Raw genomic sequence first — 23,067 nt, forward strand, 5'->3', positions numbered from 1 at the left:
AACCCTGCAGACGCTTTCTAAAGCCGGTCACTGTGGCACAAAAGCAAAAACATAAGGAGACACATGGTTAAAAATCTTCATTTTTAAAAAAGGATTTTAGGGTTCAAGTGAAGCATTAAAACTTTAAAGCCAAAGAGTTGCACAAAACTCCGAAGGGATCTGCCGAAGGGGATCGGGATGCACCAATTCAGGAGTGGGCACCGCGATTACACACAAAGGGAATGTATTGAGTGTTTCGAGCCCTAAATTTGGGTTAAACAGCACTCAGGAGTAATGAGGGCCAGGGAAGGGCAGGACTAAACTCAGATTATAATGCCCCAGATTTGACAATAGAGCACTTGTATCAGTACTTTAACACAGGAATATTGTCATTATCTTATCTCCACTCACACATTTTCAAATCACTTTGCACCACCTTGATCTCAGCAAGTTATTCAATCTATCAAAGACTTAATGTATTATCACTGCTACTATGAGAAAATGCTAATGACACTTTCACAAATGATATGTCATATTTTTAATACTTAAAGTGACTGGCCTCGTTTCGTTATACCAGTACTTTTTAAAAAAATCTCTAATTAAAACTGAATAGACTAAGTGATTTAAGATTCACATTTTTTTCAGCGATATAATGGATTCAGTCTGAATGTCACAGTCTGGACAGTTCCAGTCAGATGGTTTTAGTGTTGAAAGCTGAAACAAAAAGCAAGTCGCTGAGCACTGACAGCGCCGGGCACAGCGGGACACGCACTGTGGTGGCCCCAGGCATCCGTGTGCGGGCGTTACGCGTGTGTGCATGTGACTGTATGCACGCCTCCGTGCGCATGTGTATGTGATTCCCCTGAATGACCTGTTTTCCAGGCAGCATGAGTGTCTGAAAGAGTGAGAACGTGGGCGGCTGTGTTTTTCACCGCACACGGGCCCTGTCAGGTTGCTGTAGGGGCCCTCTACCATATGAAAGGCTCCTAGAACAGATATAGACCCGGCAGATGAGCAACATTGAAGGGAAGACCACAACATTTCCCATCTTACTGTTTACAAACTTTTTTTTATCTTATTACCTATATCAGTAAGAGCTGGTGTGTTATCAGGGCATCAGTGATGCTATCTTGATAAATTAACATGCTTTCAGTTCTACAGAAACTCTCCATCACTCTTTATTCACCTCATTTGCCCTTTCTGTCTCCTCACTTTCTCCCCCTCATTCTCGCTTCTTCTTTTTTTTTCTGATGACAGCCTCTTTTCATTGGCTGTGCCAGTGCAGAGGTTTGCTGAATGACAGCCAAACAGCGCGCCCAGACAGAAGGCAAACAAGCAGCTCTCAGCATTTAGTTAAGTGGATGGGTTCCCCCTCATCTGCTGTCTTCTGGGAAATGACACCTACTTGGTACCCACCTCTGGCACAAGCATTATGGGGCCTTTCTCTTCCCTGGTCTTCTTTATTTTGGGTGGAGCCAGGCAGGCACCTGATAGGCTGGTTCCCTGAATAACTCTCACCATGTGGCTGACATGAGATGACGTGTTAATTGCAGGGCCTTTTGGAAGATACTGATTTTCTTCAAGCTCCTTCTTTGTGCTCTTGACAGAGGCGAGTGGACAGATGATTTCCATCCTCAAATGATTATGTTCCTTTCAGTGACTTTCTATCTCCTCCTTGGCATCAAATTATAGTCCTCTCTCCAGTTCTTCTCCCCTATCAATCCTTCACTTCGTGATCCTCTTCTAAGCCAGGAATGCTGCGGTTTTGCTGTGCTGGGTCCCGCTGTCCTGCGCTTTGTGCAATGGCTCCCTTCAGCATCCGCCAGCCTCCCAGCCTGACATCATGTTTCCAGAAAGAGGAATGGACTTCCCCCTTTAAGCTCATCCTCCCTGTTGCTCTTGTTTGTGCTGTTGAACACACAGCCCTGCTCTGGGTTTGCTCAGCGTGACATTAATTCACCCAGTCGATCGGGAGACAACTTCATTAAATGGAAGAAGGCCCATGAAATCTCAGACCTATCAGCACTTTTTTCTTTGCACATGTGCATGCATCGCGCGCTTTATCGTGCATCCCGGCCTGTATCTAAAACATTAACATCTCCCCCGATATAAGCTGCTCTCAATCGGTTGTGCAACTGTTTATTTTGGTGCCTGTCTTTTCTCTGCACCATCCTGTCAGCTCCCCCTCGTAAGTGAAAATAGTTGTGCCAAGCTAACCACGGTTTCCATGGATACCCAGAACATTTGGGATGGATGCGGCTGGTTTTGCAGTGATACTGTAGGCTGTAAGGTATGAGTGTGAAAGGTCAATCTCGAGTGGACCGCTGTTCTCCCCCAGCTGTCTGAAACAAGACGGGAGGACAATGTTGCTTTGTTGCGGAGCTTTCAATCTCCTTAACGGCTCGCTATAAGGCTCTTGTTTTAGACCCCCATCTATTGTCTATTATCCCTGTGTTGAATATTAGCAGACATTCCAGTGAATGTCATGGGTATGTGCCTCAAGATGTTTAGGTTAGCATGCCTTATGTTATTAAAATAAGTGCTTTACGTGCTGTAGCATACATTTTTTTTCTTTCGGATATCTTTTAAATGCTGGAGAGGTAAAATGCCAATTTATTTAGGGTTTTACATTTGAATTAAATATTCTTTGCAGGAAAATTAACTGTGTGTATATGTGTGTGTGCGTCTCGAAACACAGTGAAGCTCCTAATCTCTGGATGGCTGGTCGTGTCCTTGCTTTATTGATTGCTGTGCCAGATTTTGTTTTGCTTTTGTAACCTTCATTCCACCAAGCCTTTACTGCTCGGAGGTTAGCCACTCATACTTAAAACTTTAGCGTTTATTAGGATTATATGAGACCAATATTGTGCAAGGAACGTGAGGCAGTTTTCAATTTGGAGATGAGAGGAAAAAGTCAAAGGGAAAAAGGAGATTTTTAAGGGTCATTGTTAGTATCATAGATAGTCTTGGAATGAGTAATATAATACCTTGTGTTGAAGATTCCTCTGTCCTCAGCTTCCGTCACTTTATAACCATTACCTTGTTAACCGTTTGCAGAGATCCACCAAGTCCAGCCCTAGCCTCGACCCCTTTAACCTTTGAACCCTGCTGCTGAGGTAATGAGGGAAGGAGGGGAGGTCACAGGAGGAAGCTTGTGTTTTCGGCCACGGGGGGAATCAGAGAAAGAGTCACTGATTGACAGAGATGATTTTCCAACGTAACGGACATTGTGACTTTTGCAGCTCATTTACTTAAATATGACACTGGTTTTCAGGGGGTGTGATTGCCACTGGGGCTACACATGCTAAATATATCTAGTCTTGTGATACTGCAAGAATCTTTCTGTGTAAACGTCTGCCAAATAACACTTTGCATGACATATCGTGCAGTAGAGCAGTCTAGTGGTCGGTGTCTTGCACCTCGGAGGACACCGACTTTCATTTCATATCACAGGACTTTCAGCTTATGACTATTGTGCAAATGTTTGTGCAAAAAATGTATCTAGTCGGAAACACAAGGCACTCATATGGACTGGAAATACTGGTAACTAGACAATGCTGTAATAATACTCAAAATATAAATTGCAAAACTACCATGTGTCTAATTTCTAACTGTATACCCATTATACTGTAACTAATGGTGCTTGATGCAAATCCAGATATCTAAGAATATTTATTATTAGACGTCATCCTGGATTATTACAAAGCACTGCAGTGTCTGCAGTAATTAAAAGAGAAAATTGCTACAGCAAGTGGTAAGTTTTTGCAAACATCAGAGGAGTGTAATCTATTCCCTCCAGTCACAAAGCTTTTTAGAAGCAGACAAAGTTGCATATTAACTATATCCTTCCAAAAGGGAGTTATTTGTCATTTATGGTCTTGTTCCTCAAGTAAGTGACAAGAATCACCTGGTTTTCAAATGGAATAAAACAGAGAAACAGTAAATGAAAAACGCCTCCAATGCAGTGCTAAAGTAAACAAAACAGAGATTGTGCTTGGACCGCTGTTATGATTAGAGTGCTGATACCAGTGGTGTCCCTCGGCACACCCACAGACACACAAATGCATTGTCCATCAATCAGGACACATTGCTCGCACCTCAGTCCTTGGCACAGACAAAGCTAATTATAACGGCTTATGGTGTGAGTGACAAGAGGACTGGCAGCGCTTTGAGACTTGTCACATTTGTGCTACTCTGGCACTGATGCTCAGCGCTGCTTGGCTGACTCGAGCTGTTTCATGTAGTCGCACAAAAGTTAAATCCTCCTCAAAGTGCACCTGGCCGCAGCAGACTTTGTTTGCTGTCGGTGTCAATGTTTCGCACGCTGAGAGAGTTTGTAGTTATGGGAAAGGCTAGCTCGCTGATCCATCACTGATGCCACAACTAAGAAAGAAGCCTCTCCTCTCCTCTCCTCTCCTCTCCTCTGTCCCCTCCACTCCCCTGAGGATACCTTAAGGGACGTACCTTAAGGGATAGACAGATATTCAAAGAAAAGGATAAAGGTGCATTATATTTTGGGCACTACTGTCCTAACACTTCATCTTCTCTCTCATCTCTCCCTAGTGCCGGACGACCTCACCCCAGAGGAGCAGCAGGAGCTGGAGAATATCCGCCGGCGCAAGCAGGAGCTGCTGGAGGACATTCAGGTAATATTAAGATAGTATATGGGGGCTCTGGTAATGCTTGTATGTGCAAATGTTTAATCCACACAAACAGCAGATAGGAACAAAAAAAAAGCATGTACCTGATGTGGCTGCTGAAAATGTCCTTTCAAGGTTATTTATTTTTAGTTTTGCTGATGTTTTGTATGCCGAGTGAGTCAGTATTTTGACAAAGTTGTCAAAAAATGACACAGTTCAAAAGAAATAAACTTACTGATTTTCACTGGAAACAAGTATTTTACTCAACTGCCTGTCCTGCTGTAAAAGCGTGTATGTTTAATAAAAATTATACTACTTGGATCCAGAGATACTTTTTTATTACAGCAGGACTAATCATAATAAAACATTTAAGAGATTTAAACATTAAAATGACCAAGTCTGAGATTTAGTGGCTCATCGGGCAAGATGGTTTTTATTTTTTGACCTACAAGGTCCAGACTCTTGGCTCACTTCCACTGCCTTCAGCTACAACTGCAACTCCTCTGCTTTTTGATTAAACGTTTAACTCCTCCATCCAGTTTTTGCTGTCTTTGTGCAAATTCCCCTTTCAAACATTTCACCCCAAGTGGAATGTGAAGTATTTCCTACCGAGTGCTCACTTCCTCAGAAAACTGTGTCTGTTTATTGTTTAGCCATTCAGCAGAGATCTCTATTTATGGATGCAAGTTATCTCTTTTTCACGGTTTATTGAAATGTTGTTTGGACCACAACACGGTAGAGTATTAAAATAAGACAAGCATGCAGATAAATTAGGATTATGCTCATATGAGGAATGTGCTTATACAGCCAGTTGAATATCCCTCATTTACTCCCTGATTTCCAAAGTGAGCCAGGATTTAAATCAGCCTGGCTGAATACCTAAAGTGGTTTGTCTGATTCCTGTCCATAGCCCCTGAGGATTCTTTTTGCTATTGCCCTGACCGTAGAGTGCATCTGATGATTGTAGCTTGCTGCTCAGGTCAATCCTGCCACTCTTTAACCAGCTCCATACTCAAATGATACACAGGGGTGACAGACATGTCACACGTCATGCCCTGACAGAGAGTTGGCCTTCAGATGTCTCTGGCCCTGACACACAAACATTGGAGGTGTGATCTGACACATCATCTCTTTTCCACCATCGCAGCCCCCCTCCCACCCTCTTTTCTGGACACCACTGCTGCCCCCATCTTCCCCCATCATCCTCCTCCTCTGTGGTTTTCACACTGACCCCTCTCCTACTCATCGACTCCCACAACTCTCCCCTGTGGTACTGCTTGTCAAGGCCCCCACCGTAGCCACCCGCTTTCCTGTACGAGCACAGCCTTTGTTTGCGGAGGCAAGCATCTGAGGAATGTGTTGTGATTGCGCAGGCCTTGAAAACACAGATGTTCCCTTTGTGGTTTGGGCTATAGTGGTTTGGTATTATGCAGGAGAAATGATACATTAACACTGCAGCTGGATATGAATGGAAAGGCTCGATGATTGTAACCTTTACTAGGAGCGTCGAAGCCTCTCATGACCAATAGCTGTATACCAGACTTCTCTTGTGCCACTCTATTATTCCACATTTTCATCAAGCTGACGTCACCCTCTCCATCCTCTACCCTCTGCAGTGCCCTTACTGCGCCAGTCTGGCACCAGTGGGCCTGGCTTGATCAACTAAATCTGCCTCTAAGGCCATTAATCACTAAAACGCTACACAAAATATAATCCACTTTCACGCTTTCTTACATCCATTTGTATTGAGGTTATCCCTGAATTTTCTCAGCCTAATCAAATTCAGATTGAGAGGATTGTTTGGGAGAGAAATACACGCAAACACACATTCTCTGATATGAGATACAGACAGTTACTCTCAGTTTTTAGAGAACTGAGGAGATCTGAATGAGCAGCAGAGTGTGAAGTTTCAGCTCCTGAGAAGTGACTCCGCTCTCTTTGTTGATGAAGGCTCTGATGTGAGTATTTGTGTGATAAAAGGCCACCTGGCTGACAGACGAACAGAGATAATCAGAGATGATAGCCTCTCCCTTTGCATTGTTTTATAGAGCCCTTGCGTTTTGTTTTGTTTTTTATACGAATGCTTTGTATGTTGTTTGTGTTGGTCACACCCTTCCAATATTGAAATAGCCAGATGGTGTATTCATATCGCTATGATACTCATCATATTCAAGACTAACACTCCTGTCTTCTCTGCAGCGGTTGAAGGATGAGATAGCAGAAGTGACGAGTGAGATCGAGAACCTGGGTTCCACTGAGGAGAGGTAAGAAAATGTGACCCAACCCCCCCCCCCACCCCCCCAAACTACACACATATTTCCCTCTCTGTTGTCCAAATTGGCTTGTTGTTTGCCTTCTATTAACCTAGCAAATGAAGCTGTCAGTTATTAATGTTTGATGGCCAAGTCGGGCCATCCAGTCACACCAAACACCCTACCCAAATTGGCTATGCTTTTAAGGCAGTTTAAATGTTTCATCAGGCACACCCCCATGATGGGAGGCCTCATTGAATAATGCAGTGGGTGTACGGGCAGAAGCAGACAATGGATGGTCCCAGGAGAGGGAGCACTCAGGTTTGGTCTACTCAAGTGGATAGGGATCCCATCAGCTACAGAATATTCCTAATGCACTTTCTCTAGGATCCAAAACCCATTAAGGGTTATGGCACCTTCTTGTGATCAAAGTTTCCTATGATCCATTTATTGAAGACAGAACATGACAATCAGACTACACTGCTGATGTCAGCTGTACTCTCCCTTGTGGAGCATCTGTGTAGTTGAGTGTTGGACTTTGGCAAACAAAAGCCAAAGGAATGCTGGTGCTAGTGAATCAGTGGGAAGAAGTGGTGACCTCTCACCGGCTGGAGATGGAGACGTAACCATGGTGATGGCGGACTCTTGGAGTGCACTTTGACCTCTGAATTACTCAAGGCCTGAGAAATGAGTCGTTCCCATATGCATGACGTTAAACGCTTCATCAACGCTTTGTCATCACGGTCGAAGGGGGGGAAAAGGTCTGGCCGCTGCCGGACAAATGAAAAATGTTAGAAGATTCATTGAGGAAATGAATGAATGAACTTATTGAATTGATCTGAGCCATGCTAGAATTAGTAAGATGATGGATCATCAATATGTTGGATTTTGTTGGTTCTGAATGAGTCATATCAAAAAGGCAAAACGTGTATACATAGTAGAGCTGAAATGATTAATCCATTAGTAGATTAAGAGAAAATTAATTGTGCCAAAAATCACTGGTACTTGCTATCAGTTTTTAGATAGAATTTTAGAATGTTAATATTTGCTTATTTTATTTGTTGTCTGTAATAGTATATAATATATCCATAGGTTTGGCCTTTAAACATCCCTTTGAGTTCTTGGAAAATGTGATTTTTCACCATTTTCTGAAATTTTATAGACCAAATGACTGATCAAAAAAATTGGCTGATTATTCTGTAATAAAAATATTTTTTACACTGTAATTGTTACATAAACCACTCATATACCACAACATATTACATATTACGTTCATATGTCAAGGACAACTAACAGCAGCCTACGCTCTGATGTTCCAGGAAAAATATGCAGAGGAATAAACAGGTGGCCATGGGCCGTAAGAAATTCAACATGGACCCCAAAAAGGTAGGTGGAAGAAATTAAGTAACGTGTCATGATTCTTAAGAAATATGATTTGTCTCACATGTTTTCATAAGCAGGATGTAATCTGGGGCGCTGTCTCTTTTACAGGGGATCCAGTTCCTGATAGAGAATGACTTGCTGAAGAACACCAGTGACGACATTGCTCAATTCCTCTACAAGGGCGAGGGCCTCAACAAAACAGCTATTGGAGATTACCTCGGAGAGAGGTCGGCCTAAAGACAGATATATTGTTCTATTCTCTATCTAACCATCTCCCTATCAGAGTTTCTACCTCTCTATGTGGATTTTTGTACACATCCAACCATGTGGTTGATAAGAGCATCGAACAGAGATCACCCTCTTCGAGAGCGCATACTTTCCGTATTGCTCTGTTTCCTCTTGGTCAGGCACACCCATCCTTTCCCAAACATAGATTATTGGTTCCACATTTAGACAGTCCTCTCAAGACGATGTCCGTCGTTACTCAATAGCCTCCATCTGTCTTTCATTATCTTACTCATTCATAAGTAACGTGATCAAGAGACTCACAACTTGAGAATGCATGCATGTCTTGGAAGGCAATTAAAGATTTGACTGGAGAGCAGGGCATCCTTGTTAGAGTGAACACATAATACAGGAAATAAGGATGGGCCTGATGTTTAGTATGTAGCGCATGGGGACTAAAGAGCAGGCAGTGTTACAGTCAGGGTGTGGTCGGTGAGGTCAGACCAGGAAATGGAGCACAGGCTTTTGATGGATGCTTTCTGTTTGATTGTTATCAAGCTTTCTGCGTGTTTCTGATCTGGAAGGAGGGGCCGGATCAGCACGGGAGATAGGATTAGTCACTTGTCCACTGGGAATAACATAACTCTGTCATGGAGAGCACCTTAGAGCCACCCCATGATCCCACAGGGCAGATCATTTACTCTGAAGGGCATAAAGGTCGAGAATGATGTCATGATCAAGATTAGATGATAAATGAAGCAGGTGGGATGTGTTTATCCTCTTCCACCGGATCTCATAGACTTCTCAAGACCATGTGTGACAGAGCTGGTCCTTAGACACGAGCCTGATGGGTCCTCTAACATCTACATTTCAAATGAAGCAACAATCAGGCTTTTACATACAGCTTTGAGCCAACAGTTCCTTTTTGTAGATTTGCTTATTGGTAACAATCTTTAATTATTTCTTTCTTTTGTTGGGTTTGCAAACAATCACTTTTTAAATGTTTAACTATAAGAATTTGCCCCTTTTTTGTCTCCTACAGAGATGATTTTAATATCCAAGTCCTCCATGCCTTTGTGGAGCTTCATGAGTTCACAGACCTCAACCTGGTTCAGGCCCTAAGGTATGACCGCACCCGCATCCTCACATCTGCTACATACTCACTCACTACTCACAGCTAGATCCTCATAGCTTTGTCCCCTTTTTATGTAAATCATGTGTGATACGGTCCATTTTTTTTTTTATGAAAATGCAGGTGTCAGTTTCAGTCCTGTAGCATGACAGAATTTATTTAGCTTTCTCACAGTATCTGAGAGCGTGTGGCTGACGACTCAGCTGTGTCCCCCGACAGACAGTTCCTGTGGAGCTTTCGGCTACCGGGAGAAGCCCAGAAGATTGACCGCATGATGGAGGCTTTTGCTCAGCGCTACTGCCAGTGCAACCCTGGTGTTTTCCAGTCCACAGGTAGGGCTGACATACTTTACAGCCCCAGCTTTCAGTACTGCCATAAAAAGCCAAAGACCTGTGAATGTATGAGCAGTGAAACAAAGAATTAAAGGACTGCACATTAATAAATATAGTTACTCTGATTCAAATCCCTAATCAGGATAATAATAACTCTAATTTTGTATTTTTTAATGGACTGTACGGGTCATATCTAAACGGTTTTATTTAGCAGACACACAGTCTGCTGAGGTGATCTGTGTTATAGAGGAGTGTCTGGCTTTTGGGAAATAATGCCCGTAGCAGACGGCTGCCTCTAACATAGACGCAGATGGATGTGAATAATGCATGGGACTTCTCAACAGCCAGCCAACGGGCCAGATAAAGTGCTGCTGCGTCAGCCGTGTGCTTTCCACGTTGTCTTTTAGCGTACACACACGCACAAGGGTGCCCGTTCAGAAACACACATGCATAGTTAGCTGCCCACACGCAGCCTTTCACTCCCACCCACTCTCGTCGCTAACGAAGCTTCGCCTATCTGTTCCTCTCTGTTAGACTGTGGTCCCCAAAGTGCAGTCAGAAGCAGTTAGCTCAGCTAATTTACATTCCTATTTAAACTCTACATTAAATACTGGCAGCAGTTTTATGGTAAACAGCAACCTTTCGCTAACTCGTAAAGCTCATCTCTCTCTCACAGTGTGATCATATGGTGTGTCTGTGTGTGTTTCTGTGTGTAACAGACACCTGTTACATCCTGTCATTTGCCATCATCATGCTGAACACCAGCCTCCACAACCCGAATGTGAAGGACAAGCCTACTGTGGAACGATTCATCTCCATGAACAGAGGAATCAACGATGGAGGAGACTTACCTGAAGACCTGCTCCGGGTGAGGAGCGCTTCCAAACTCTTTTTCTGTTATGTCCCTTCCTTGTGTGTTTTTCTTCGCAATGTGACCCTGCACCTTTCTCTAATCTCAAACTTGCTGCATATTCACAACTCTAACTCTCCTTGTAGAATCTTTATGAGAGCATCAAGAACGAGCCTTTCAAAATCCCAGAGGACGACGGCAACGACCTCACACACACTTTCTTCAATCCAGACAGAGAGGGCTGGCTGCTAAAACTGGGTGAGTGACCCAGAAAATACACTTACTTGGGCACATAATGAATTGCTAAAATGATGGCATTCTCATCAATACGGCTGCTCCGATAGATGACTTTGTCGTCATAGCAGCACATATAGGTGGACTATCTCAGGGTTCAGAATCAGCCTGTATAAAGTGATAACCAATGTCTACCCTGAGGTCAATAACCTGTGAGTGTGTGCGCATATGCGAGTGTGTTAGGTACCTGTGAGCATATGTGAATAGGTGTGTTCATGCTCGACCTGAGACATCTGAAGACATCTCTGCCTGCTTTAATGTATTATGAATGTGGCCTTGAGATCAGACCACCATATGTGGAGGCTTTTGAATTATTTAAGAGAAGGCATATTCATATACTGACATTCATGCACACACACAAATACTGACTTTCATAGCCACACAGAGTATATAAATCAAGAAATTTAAAAAAAAACATTGCTAATTTCTAGCTTAAACATATGTTTGGAGACATAAACATGCACATACACATACACTTCTTGTGCCTATATCATTACAAATGGTCCACAGGATGTCAGCTGGTACTTTTAATGGTCGCAAGCACTTCACAAGTAGAAAAGCACAACCCTGGACTCCCCAACTCTCCATCCTCTATTTCCTCTGAGATCTCTGTCTGGTTTCCAGATTCACAATGAATTTCATAAAAAAGCATGAATGTTTAAAGTCAAATTGAATTTTCCAGTCGCTGTGACTCTTTACAACCGAATACACCGAGGTAGAATTACTCTTTCTCCAATAATGCCAAATTAGGAGATTTGAGTAAAACAATCAGGGTGGAAGGTAAACTACTGGATATCTCAGGAAATTGACCCAAATGGAGGTGATATTTAATGTAGTGCTTTGCAGTAATTGTGACAAGTTCACATTGAGTAGAGCTCCTCCGTGTGGACTAAAACTACAACAGCAGATGTGTAGAAATCTGCTTACTCATTACTAAATACAGTATTTTCAACTTAAAAAGCTGTAAAGCAGTGCATCAAAGCCTCCTTGGAGCCAAAATGAACAGGACTGTGGTGCAATAATTCCTTATCATTTAATTTGATTTTTTTGTTTCCTTTTCCTCTTCGTTTGTTTGTTTGTTCCCATGATTTTGGCTGTTGTCTTTCCTCAGGAGGTATGTACACCTGCTCTTCCCAAACGCTAGTCCATTTCTCAGCTCTCAGGTGCTTTTGGTGGTCCGCCATGCTTTTGTTCTATTCTTCTTTTTTTTTTTTTTTTTTTTAACTTTCATACAGGTTTTTTTTTTTTTTTTTGTCTATAGGTTTTTATTTTTATTGTTTGTCTCTCCATTGACTCATTTAAACCTCAGATGTTTGTTTGTCTGTCGAGTCTCTCATTGAGCTGGTGGTTTTTTTCCCCACTGTCTTTTATCTCTGTGGGTGGTTGCCGGGCGGTCGCTGGGTGCATTTGCCACCCCGTGGGCTCGGCTCGGGGAGCTGATGCTTTGTGACCACTCTACTGAGCAGTTTGACCTTCTTTTTTCTCTGTACGCTGTGGTGGTCACTCTCTTTGATCTCTGTTTTATGGAAGCTGCATTATACCTTTTTTTCCATACAGCGAGCACAACAAAGGACTTTGCTTGACTCTCCAAATTGATCATGAACCCATTTACCCATTGGCTTATTGTCGTTTGCTCTCTGGTTGCATGGAAAAGGAATACTGCACCTTTTCAACAATATGGCTCTGCTCCTCTTATCTCTGTAATGCTGTAAGTGGATCTGAAGGGTAACGATGTGGATGCGACTAAGTTTGGCACTAGACCGGACTGGACCAAACTGTGGGAGAGAAGCATGGGCAGAGGAGTGTGCTGAAAGGGATTCAGGCATGGTTCAAATGATTCATGCATGCTTTATATATATATATACTCAAATTGCACATGGTTAGTAGCAGTGCATTCTGGTAATTTGTGCACCTTTCCTATTACAAAATAAGATTGAATTGGTGCAGAAATGTGGTAATTGAATGGGATTGGGGTTATTTTTTTGCACAAAAATAAAAAGCAATATTAGGTAAAAAGAGTAACCATTGCTAATAATTTTCAAGGGGATCATAAAACAACAAAACATCAACAACCAGAAATTATTTAAAAGGCCACCTGTTCCCTTTTAACCTCCGCTTGCCCAGCCTCCCACAGCCCCGTCTTGCATGGGTGACTCCCTCCACTTAGCTCCACTCCGGCCTAGCACCGTCCACACCCTTGCAACAATCTGCTGGGACGTCCCGCCTCGTCCCAGACATTCTTGCACGGGAGGAGGTCATCTGTCTTTCTCAGAGTGACAGGAAACTGACATGACCATCAAATCTAATCGCAAACCTCCAACCCAATCAAACTCTCCGGCCGTCAGCTGTGTGACTCTTCCATCACGTCTGTGTTTTCTGTTGGTCTGCTTTTTTGTTGCAACACGCTGATGCGTCGAGATGTGGCGAGGGGCTCTCCATCTCTGCCTGTCGAGTGAAGCGTGTCGTTGTAGATAATAACAAATATAGACCAAAGCGTTTGACCTATCATGACATCTGCGATATGATGGGATATCATATACAGTGCTAAGGCTGTTATATGATAATACAAGTGTGTTCTACATGTCTATGTGTGCTGAAAAGCATCCACTTAGCTCTCCTCTGTCATGGTAGATGGGTTTCAAAATGCAGCTTTTTACTAACATTGGTGGTGGGATAGCCTAGTCTAGACAAGGCTTAGGTCTTTATGTCATGATTAGAAAGAAATTTTGTCTCCCCATTCACTGAACACTGCTCCTGTATAGCTGAGAAGTTACTTAACAAAGCCAAAACAGGAAATTCAAGTCTGAGATGCCTGTAGAGTAGCCGAACAGCTCCAGGCGCTGAGCTTCCTGCCCGACTCAGTTTGTCATTGGCATCTCATCCTCAGAGAGCGAAGCTGCCATCTGCTTCTGTGATCAGGTTTCCCCTCACAGGAAGTATGGGTGACAAAGGGGGGTCAGAGGTCAGCTACAGATCAGCAGGCACAGAGTTAACCAGAGAGCCACTACTGGGCATGAAAGAGGCAAGAACTTAATCCTGGGCTGTATAAAATGACCTCTCAGTTACTCCTTAGTTTCAACATTCAACCCTCATATGGTAATTTCATTGCTTTCCATATTTATAACTGTCCTCTAGTAACTTCATTTAGGTGGTAGTTCATTAAGTTCAGTGAGTGCAAAGCACATAGATCTGTATCCTGCCTATTGATCCCAGCTTTCCAGACTTATTATCTGAGTCAGCAACTAAGGAGAGACACAGGGCGTCATTTAAGGAGCAATGAAGCTTTATCATATAGCATCCCCACACTGACTCCAATTATCCTTAATATGGTATATATCAACCATTTGGGATTTAACTGTTGAGTGTCCAGGACCTGTTATAACATTTTTGGTGTAAAAACAATTCCTTAAATCGCCAAATTAAACAAAAGAAGGAAAACACCCAGACAGGTGAAGGCGATGCAGCTGTGGTGACGGTGAGCGCACGGTGCAGTGGTGGATCAGAGCAAATAGTGGGATATTCTGGGAAAAGGAGCCCTCTGGAGCCGTCATCTGTCTGTCTGCTCATACATCTGTCTGCCTGTCTGCTGCTCGACCTGGTGCTTCGGTGCTCGTCTCTCTCTCTCTATTTCTCTTGCTGAACCTCTCTGACGCTGGCCTTTTGCTCCACAGGGGGACGAGTAAAAACCTGGAAGAGGAGATGGTTCATCCTCACAGACAACTGTCTGTACTACTTTGAGTACACCACAGTGAGTACGGCTAGGTTCATCAGTCACAGTGAAGATTTTATTGTTTCCTCTGTGCAGAACTCTGTCATTCTGTCATTTTTTTTTATTTTTTTGTGCAGGACAAAGAGCCCAGAGGAATTATCCCACTGGAGAACCTGAGCATCAGGGAGGTGGAGGACAAGAAGCCTGTAAGCATAGCTCCCTCTACTGGTTCATTCTGTGACTACACACAGTCAGATCTGGTTTTAATAGAACCTATTTTTTTAAATGTCAATATAGAAGAGCGTCTCCAGTTCTACCCATTTAGAAAATTAACACCAGATGCTGTTCACACATAGTAATGGACAAACTTATTAGTTACCTCAAGCTAATAGATCAATGTGTTATTAATCAATCCTGCTGTTTGTTTATTTATTGATACTTTATTTCTAACTTCTCCTCCTTGTAGAACTGCTTTGAGCTTTTCATTCCTGACAACAAGGACCAGGTGATAAAGGCGTGCAAGACAGAGGCTGACGGGCGCGTCGTGGAGGGCAATCACACCTTCTACCGAATCTCCGCCCCCACTGCTGAGGAAAAAGATGAATGGATGAACAGCATCAAGTAAATGATTTTTCCTCCACTTCCTAAATCATTGTCACATAAAACCTTCCTGAAGGCATAGTTCTGATGCAGTATGTCAAAACTTCCACCAAAGGCAATTTTTTAGGTTTATATCGAGTTTCACCAAAAAAAAACGTAGATGTTTTCAAGTGAGGCAGAATGTGATTTTTACTTGGATGCCACGTCCCCACACATCCAAAAGTTCTACTGCAGATGCTGATCATTGCAGTTTACAGTAAATGAGATCATCTTGTGGTCTGCACAGTTTAGAAAGTTTTTTGTGAGGAGAAAAATGGGAAGAAAACAAACAATGTGCTGATAACGCACAATAATTTTGCTAAGTACATAAAAAAAAAAACAAGAAATGGTTAAATCAGAGTGCTGGCATTGCAAATGCCATTTTTACATACATTCATCTGATATGAACCCCTTTCGTTTTAGGTTTTTTAAAATCCAATTTTCAACCCTCTTCGATATGAGTGCAGCAATTTGAACACTTATGCCATTACGCTTGTTCTGACATTTCCTCTGCATCTGTGTCCACAGAGCTGCCATCAGCAGGGACCCCTTCTACGAGATGCTGGCAGCCAGGAAGAAGAAGGTGTCGTCCATGAAGAGGCACTAGAGCTGCTCAGCGCTTCAGACGTTGCACTTGACAGAGCAGGGGTGGGGTACCGGGTGTCTGCTCTCCCTGTCTGGGCCAGTGCAGAGGCCACCGCTGGGATGTCCCTCAGACCTCTCCAGGGGATTTCTCTAGGATACATATTAGGTCTGGCTTCGGGACTCTACTGGCCAGAAAAACAGGAAGCATGCTGGGGTTTCTAGATAAGAGTCAAGGCCAAAGCCTCCTCTAACCTCCTGTCTGAATGTCTCTCTTTCTCTCTCAGCTTTATGTGTGCTCTCTGTCTATGAGGCCCTTGCGGTGTCACTCAGCAGAATCCCCTTTGAAGAGAAACTGTTCCCTCAGGCTTTAAGAAAAATCCCATTTACATTGCACACATAAACAACATGCATACACTCATGCAGTCCCTCTTAGCACACATCGTTTTGAACTCAGCAGGTCTGACCAAGTGTGGTACCCCAACCAAAATATTCCTCGCTCTCTGAAAGAAAAGTACCTTTTCTGACGTGCTTTAATATGTTTGGGTAATACGTGTCTATTTTTACAGCTTTTACTGTCGATTCCTCTCGAGTCTTTTCTGTTTGTTCGCTTTTGTAAAAAAGGAAAAAGGTCTCGCAACAGAAACTGCAGGGGGTGGGAGGGAAGGGATGGGATGCAGGGGTTAATTTGCCAACTGTTAGTGATTTTATAGGAAAAAAAAACTATGAAAACAAAAACTTCTCTGTTGAAAAAGTTGCCACTCAGGAGATTGTTCCCATGTTCTGAAATGTTCCATGTCGAGGTTGACATGGATCCTGTTCACAACGCGACAGCCATGCGAGGAACGAAAGCCTCGTCTGTGTCCCAGACTGAACTGGTTTTTTTTTGTAAATGTGAAGCTGCAGTGTGGGGCGTCCCGCGGCAGGTGAGGTTGTCTGCTTGTCTGGACAGGGTTTCAGAGTTGGATATGGCTCTCACTGTTCATTTCCTGATGGTCCTGGAGATGAATCCTGGGGATTTGTGTCTTTCAAAAGGACGAGTGTCTATCACCCCTGGCCTCTTTTTTTGGGTCTTAAGTTGTCTGGAAAACAGAACTGTTGGCCCCTTTTGATTTTCTCTTCCCATATTTCCAAGGCCACTTTCTGTTACTGTATCATATAAAAAGCAATTTAATTGTAGAGTTTACTGCTGCACAGTGCCTGGCGCTCTAGATGAAATGTGATGAGAAATGCTGCTGGTTAGCAACAGTAATTCACTTTTCTTTACCCAGTCGAGCAACATTTAATCTTTGTCTCCTACCTTTAGTGTAGTTTTCGTTGTAGAGGGTTACCTATTTAATGGTAAAACAAATCACATGTCATTTTCAGCCTTCAGTCTAACCTCATAAATAAATTGTACAATACTGTACTTTGAAGTGGCTGTCATAACTTCTGTGTGCTTCGGACTGTTTATGCATAAAACATATTATGACTTGTTGTAGATGCTTTAAAGCAGCACAAATAAATGTGTGGTTCATTGAAGCTATGCCTGGAAAAAAAAAAGTGGGTTGTCCCCGTCTCAGGATCCAAAGTTTGATGTGTAATGATACAAAACTACTAGTCTTATCAGGAATGTGCTGTGGTGAACCAAAAGATGGAGGGGCAGGATGTCTGATGGGTCACGGCGATGCAGTGACATGTCATCCTGTCAAATAGCTAAAACTGCATTGAGGCACAATTTTGTTGTGCATCTTTTTTCTACTTTTGTCTACAGTCGTCTCCTCTCTCATCCGTGCCTGTTGTCCATTATCCTCGCTTTCTGTTTCCTGCTTCTCTTTCATTCTGCTCCTCTCAGCGCACTAATCCTAGAGAAATAAGGAAACATGCAAAACAATCATAATTCTAGACAGTATTGGTTTATTTATCAAAGTTGTACATACTTAAATGTATAGTGGGTATTTTGTCTTCATTTTGTTTCTTATTAGTTGTGCCTTTTTTTTTTTTTTTTTTGCTATTCAGTTCAATAATGTTTGATTTGAGGTTTCAATTGTTGCCATTTAATCAAGCTGAAATAAAGACAGATTTGTCGCAACACTGAATGTGAATGTCATTTATACAGCATTATGTTAACATTGAGCCCATGTTATACTAAGAACACTCCAGCAGGTGGCAGTGTGTGATAAGGACTGTTGAGGCATTCTGATGTACAGAGTTTAATGCGCATTTTTATGTTGCTCATTAATAACAGCTCGATTACAGTCCTGCCAAATCAATTACTAATTAGATAACAGGTTAAGTGAGGCCAACATGCTGTAAGTCCATGAATACTGATAACCACTTCCACTCGAGGGCAGCCTTGAAATCGAATCAGTCCCTCCTCTGCTCTGACTTTCTGTAGACAAAACCCAGACCAGGATCCAAAGTTTGCATTGCTCCAGCCAAATTTACCCTCTATAAAAAAAAAAAATCCAATCTCCTGACACTGTTTAAATCTTTATTTACAGCTTCATAGCATTTCATATCATTTTTGCGAGCTTGCTTTTAAAGTATTTATGGCACAAATGTTGGTGCAGCGGGGAAAGGTCGATATTTACAAGTGAATATGTATCATATTAAATGATGCCTGGAAAAGCAATCAATACAAATGACTTTTTCTCAATGGAACGACCATGCAGGAAGCAGCAGGGCATGGATGATGGTGATGCGGTGAAGACTAAAATACAGAAGAAAACACCAATATATCAGATTTGTGTTAAAGACATACTATGCAGGATTTTCCTAAAAAAAAACAAACAAAGAAAACAATGTAAAGACTCATACAAAAATAGTTTGTCTTACGAGTTGTATTCAGGAAATGACCTGAATCTCACCTTCTGGAGAATTGTGATTGTGTATTGTTTCCTGCATTACCGTGGACAACAGCATTGAGAAACATCAGAACATTCACTGTTTTAACATCAGAAAACACAAAGAGGATGAACAACCAGGTTGAAGCACTGTTGCCCAAAAGTTTCTTTGGTAGGATGTTGTAAAAGCAAGCATCTTTGTGCCCTTTAATTTGTCGATTGAACATTATACTCTCTACAAAATTTTGAACAAAATTTCTACCAAACACAAATCTGCTTTTTTGCCACTAATATGTATCACATATTGACTGGATATTCAAAGCAGTTTGGGTAAATCAACAGGTACAAATAAAAAGTAGAAAACAAATATGTTTAAGTACCAGTTGAACAAAGTAAATGCTAAGTTGTACTGACAAATACACTGTAGTAGTACAGAGAGATGATGTGCATTAATGTTCAGCAGGTAATAGTGAGTACAGTGATGAAGTGAAAGCTGCAGTATTTGTGTCTTGGGATTTTAAGGCTTCTGAATACCTTCTGAATAGTTTATGGACAACTCACGCTGGGACATGTTTATTCGAGCCAGCAAAAGGCAAGAAAACTGAGAAGAACGGCTCTCGAAAAGTCTTTGATCTGTGAGAGATTAAAATCTTTTTTTTTTTTTCTTTTGACAGCAAAACCAATGTCTCAAAGTACATGAAAGCTAAATGAAGAGTTGCATATTTGTATGATATTTTTCTCTGGGCCATAGCCTGCAGTGTTTTTGGTGGAAGCTGAGTACAAATCATGAAACAATTTGTTCCAGATGTGCATAGAAAAGACATATTAGGAAGAAAATTCCTGCTTTCCATCTGTGCATTCTGATATTAAAATGAATAGTTTTTGCTAGTTTGTGAAAAAAACTAAGTGGATGGGAAATTGCCTGTAATCATCTTTGCACAACTGAAGTCAAACAATATTTTGTACCGCTGCTGTGAAACAGGATGATAATGAAGTTTTTGAGAATTACAGAGTAGGGCCAATGAGGTGACCGTGACTGATGGGAAATGAGAGGCATGTTGCCACGGCAAGAACAAAAAAAAAAAAAAAACAGAGAAAAAAAGTTGTGTGGTGGTGGTGAAGCAGCAGGGAAGTCTTTGTTTTTACCATCTGCGCTGTTCTTCACTTCTCGTATTTCTCGCTGCAGCGTGGATAGACAGGCATATGAAAAATCAGTGTACTTATAAAGTATGTCTTAGTTGTGAGTCTGAGGTTTGTTGTGCTTGCGAGGGGAAACATGATATACAATGGGAGGGGAGTTTTCATCAGTCCTGACCCAGAAGTGTTAAAAGGGAACAATAGGAGGAGGGTGCACATACTGTACAGAAAGGAGATCCTTGGAACAAACTGTACCTGGAGGGATTTATTGAGGTCAAATATTCCAAGACTTAAAAACAAAGTATAAAATGGCAAAGCTCAGTATAGCATACCTGACCTCAGTGCACTGAACCAAGCTGAAACACACCATAGACCGCACCACTCACTCATGCTGTCATGTCAGGCCTGCTTGGTGAACTGCCTCCTCTGTGGTTATGCTGATGAAGGGGAAAGGCCCGGGCCTACAGCAGCTCTCATAGGCCAGGCAGCGGGATCCTCCGTCTCCTTCAGTAAGTGGAGACATGTGAGACCAGTCAGGCTCCAATTAGGCCCAGACTGTTTCCCAGAAGCGCTGGAAGGCCTCCCCCTGCCTCCCGGCCCACCACGGCGGGAGAAGGGTGCACCCCACGGTGTCCGGACCTGACCTCAACTGGCATGAGAGGAGCCTTTTCTCATATGGAACGCGGCTCGTGCAGGCAAAGAGAATCTTACACACAGACAGGCGGGCACGCATAAACATTGTCACGCAAACATAAATGCAACACTGCCTCGAAACCAGTTCACAGCTGCATAAAATTTGCTTTAACAGGTTTCTCTGTCTTCAGTTTTGCATAAAATTACCATATTAATCTTAGAAAAATGGTGCTTTGAAGTGGACATTTTGGGGTTAAAAACTGCCAATCATGTGAGTCATCATTGTTCTTGGACAATAACAAGAAGACAGGCTGTCAAGGCCAATTTGAAAAAACAGAATCCCATCAGTTCTCCCTACAAAGAGACAGACTGGAGCCCTTCGCAGCTCATACTCAAATATGTCACGAGGTATTTCACAGTGTTTTGGGTGTATATACACTTCAGGTGTTGACAGATGCAGTGTTGTTTTACTGGAAGAATAAATACCGCTCAAATCACTCCAGGAATCTTCTGCTCGGCTGAGGGACACTCAGTTCATCCTCAGGGCAGGATTTCTGAGAAAGGGAGTTACAAAGCAGCCACAACAAAGTCTTTCTCTCCCCTCCCCCCCTTCCTTCCACTATCTCTCTCTACATCTTTCTCTCTCTTTGTCTGACACACACTCATATAACCATGCAAACACAGACTATCACAGCATGTTCAAGATAAGGTTATAACATAATAGTAAAAGCAGTAAAACTTTGCAGGAAGTAAAGCAAGGAGTATAACAGTGCCGGGATGCAGACTATATTATTTAATGATTTGATTGCATTTCGCAGTTCAAAGTATTTCCCCACAAACATGCAGTTGTGTAAGTTTGAAAATATCCTGCAAACAAAATCTTGCAAAACATCTCATGAAATCCGTTGCAGAAAAGCAACAGAATCTATAGTTTTGTCTTGGCCTCACTTTATTTTTTTATTTAAAATTATACAGTGGTTCTCACATCTGCACAATAAATGGTCAGAACTGACCAGCTGTTGCATGTGAAATTAATAAATGAGTTGTGCAATTAGTCATTTTAGGCCTGTGCTTGAAAAGAGACATCCCTAATCTTTCTTTGCAATGAACGCAATTTCCCTTAAAGCCAAATCGCTGCAATTCTTCCCGTTAAAATCGCAAGACGTCCTGGTCAGAGGTGACATAGTGACCTACATATGAGAATGTTAAGGAAAATAAACATACTGTGAAATTACACAGGCTCCTGTTACGATCCATCTGGACCGAGCATGTTCAACTTTACGACCAAGTTATAAACGATAAACGGTCATGCGCAGTGATAATAAAAGCAACTGTAAATGATTAGACAGTATATTAACTGTACTTACTGGCATTCCTGGATTACACATGAGGAATTATGTAGCAACCCTAAATCTAAATCTAAGCATTTGTTCCTGAATCTGTTCAAGGAATTGAATTTGGCTGAATAGAATTGAGTAGAGAGATAGAGAGATGCTGTCTGGGTGCCAACATCAATTAGATTTACTGGAAAGAAGAACCAACTTTTTTCTTGTATACAATATTTTTGGTGGCGGACTTGCTGATGCAGAGCGGCAGAGTGACTGTGTGAACAAGACAGAGCTTTGTTTGTCCCAGTGGGAAAATGTGAATGTGGGATTTTTCTGCACATTCATTGAACTGTGGGTGGCTTTCATTCTGGGAAACTCAGTAGTTTTTAATGTGGTGTGAAAAGAAGCACTTTTTATTTTTCCTGCAGGACTTTTTACGATTTATCTTGCATCTTAATGAAGAGCCATATATGTTAACTATTGTTGATAATGCAGCGTATTGTGTAGCCAAGCAATTACGTAGTATTGCCAAAATCATTGCCAAAATCAGATCAGAGAAAGCTGGATAAGCCGGAATGATTTCTGGAACAGGCAGATTGTTTGTTTACATGCAGGTCGGAGGTCGGGACAAGCTGTACCCTCCTTCCAAGATTTCTAGCTAGGAACGGGAATAGACGGAAAAGGAGTCCATGGTTTGGAGTGACTCCAGAAGAATTTCCTGTCTACAGGGAGTGCCCAGCTAGAAAGGGACAAAAGGAAATGCCTTGAAGGGAGGGAGAGAGAGAGGGGGGCCTGCAGTGCTCTGATGTCTGATCCAGGACCAGCTTACTGCAATACACTCTTATGTATTTTATCATATGATAAACTATTATTCCTGGAAAATAAGAAAAAACCTGCTGCATTTGAGGGTCAGGACTTCATCAAGTTTAGAGGCACTGCAAAAAAAAAGTCCCATAGAGCTCCACCGATGGAGGCGTACAATCAGAATACATATCTGAAAGATGTAGGAGAGCCCCGTGCAGACAGGAGCTCCCTCTGTTAGGCCTCTCGGGGACACTGAGTTGCTGTTCTGAGAGGTCGGTCAAAGACCTTAAAGTGTAGGAGTTGTAGATTTACAATGCAGCGCT

At 42.3% G+C, this 23,067-nt stretch overlaps 1 protein-coding gene across 3 annotated transcripts in view; it reads left to right on the forward strand.

Annotated features, from left to right (window-relative positions):
* The window catches only part of cyth1a (cytohesin 1a), a 39,710-nt gene extending 23,301 nt beyond the window's left edge, over window positions 1-16,409 (forward strand). For 2 of the 3 annotated variants that reach the window (XM_042392449.1, XM_042392450.1), the window contains exons 2-13: window positions 4,543-4,625; window positions 6,819-6,883; window positions 8,191-8,257; window positions 8,363-8,481; window positions 9,522-9,602; window positions 9,831-9,943; window positions 10,663-10,811; window positions 10,940-11,052; window positions 14,757-14,835; window positions 14,934-15,002; window positions 15,263-15,417; window positions 15,964-16,409. In XM_042392449.1, the coding sequence (XP_042248383.1) occupies window positions 4,543-4,625; window positions 6,819-6,883; window positions 8,191-8,257; window positions 8,363-8,481; window positions 9,522-9,602; window positions 9,831-9,943; window positions 10,663-10,811; window positions 10,940-11,052; window positions 14,757-14,835; window positions 14,934-15,002; window positions 15,263-15,417; window positions 15,964-16,042 (1,172 nt within the window). In that variant the 3' untranslated portion in view covers window positions 16,043-16,409. The remainder of the gene's footprint in view (window positions 1-4,542; window positions 4,626-6,818; window positions 6,884-8,190; window positions 8,258-8,362; window positions 8,482-9,521; window positions 9,603-9,830; window positions 9,944-10,662; window positions 10,812-10,939; window positions 11,053-14,756; window positions 14,836-14,933; window positions 15,003-15,262; window positions 15,418-15,963) is intronic. The other variant, XM_042392448.1, reaches the window with a different exon arrangement.
* The last annotated feature ends 6,658 nt before the right edge of the window (window positions 16,410-23,067 follow it).

The sequence above is a fragment of the Thunnus maccoyii genome, chromosome 18 (genome assembly GCF_910596095.1).
Source record: "Thunnus maccoyii chromosome 18, fThuMac1.1, whole genome shotgun sequence".
Taxonomy (NCBI): Eukaryota; Metazoa; Chordata; class Actinopteri; order Scombriformes; family Scombridae; genus Thunnus; species Thunnus maccoyii.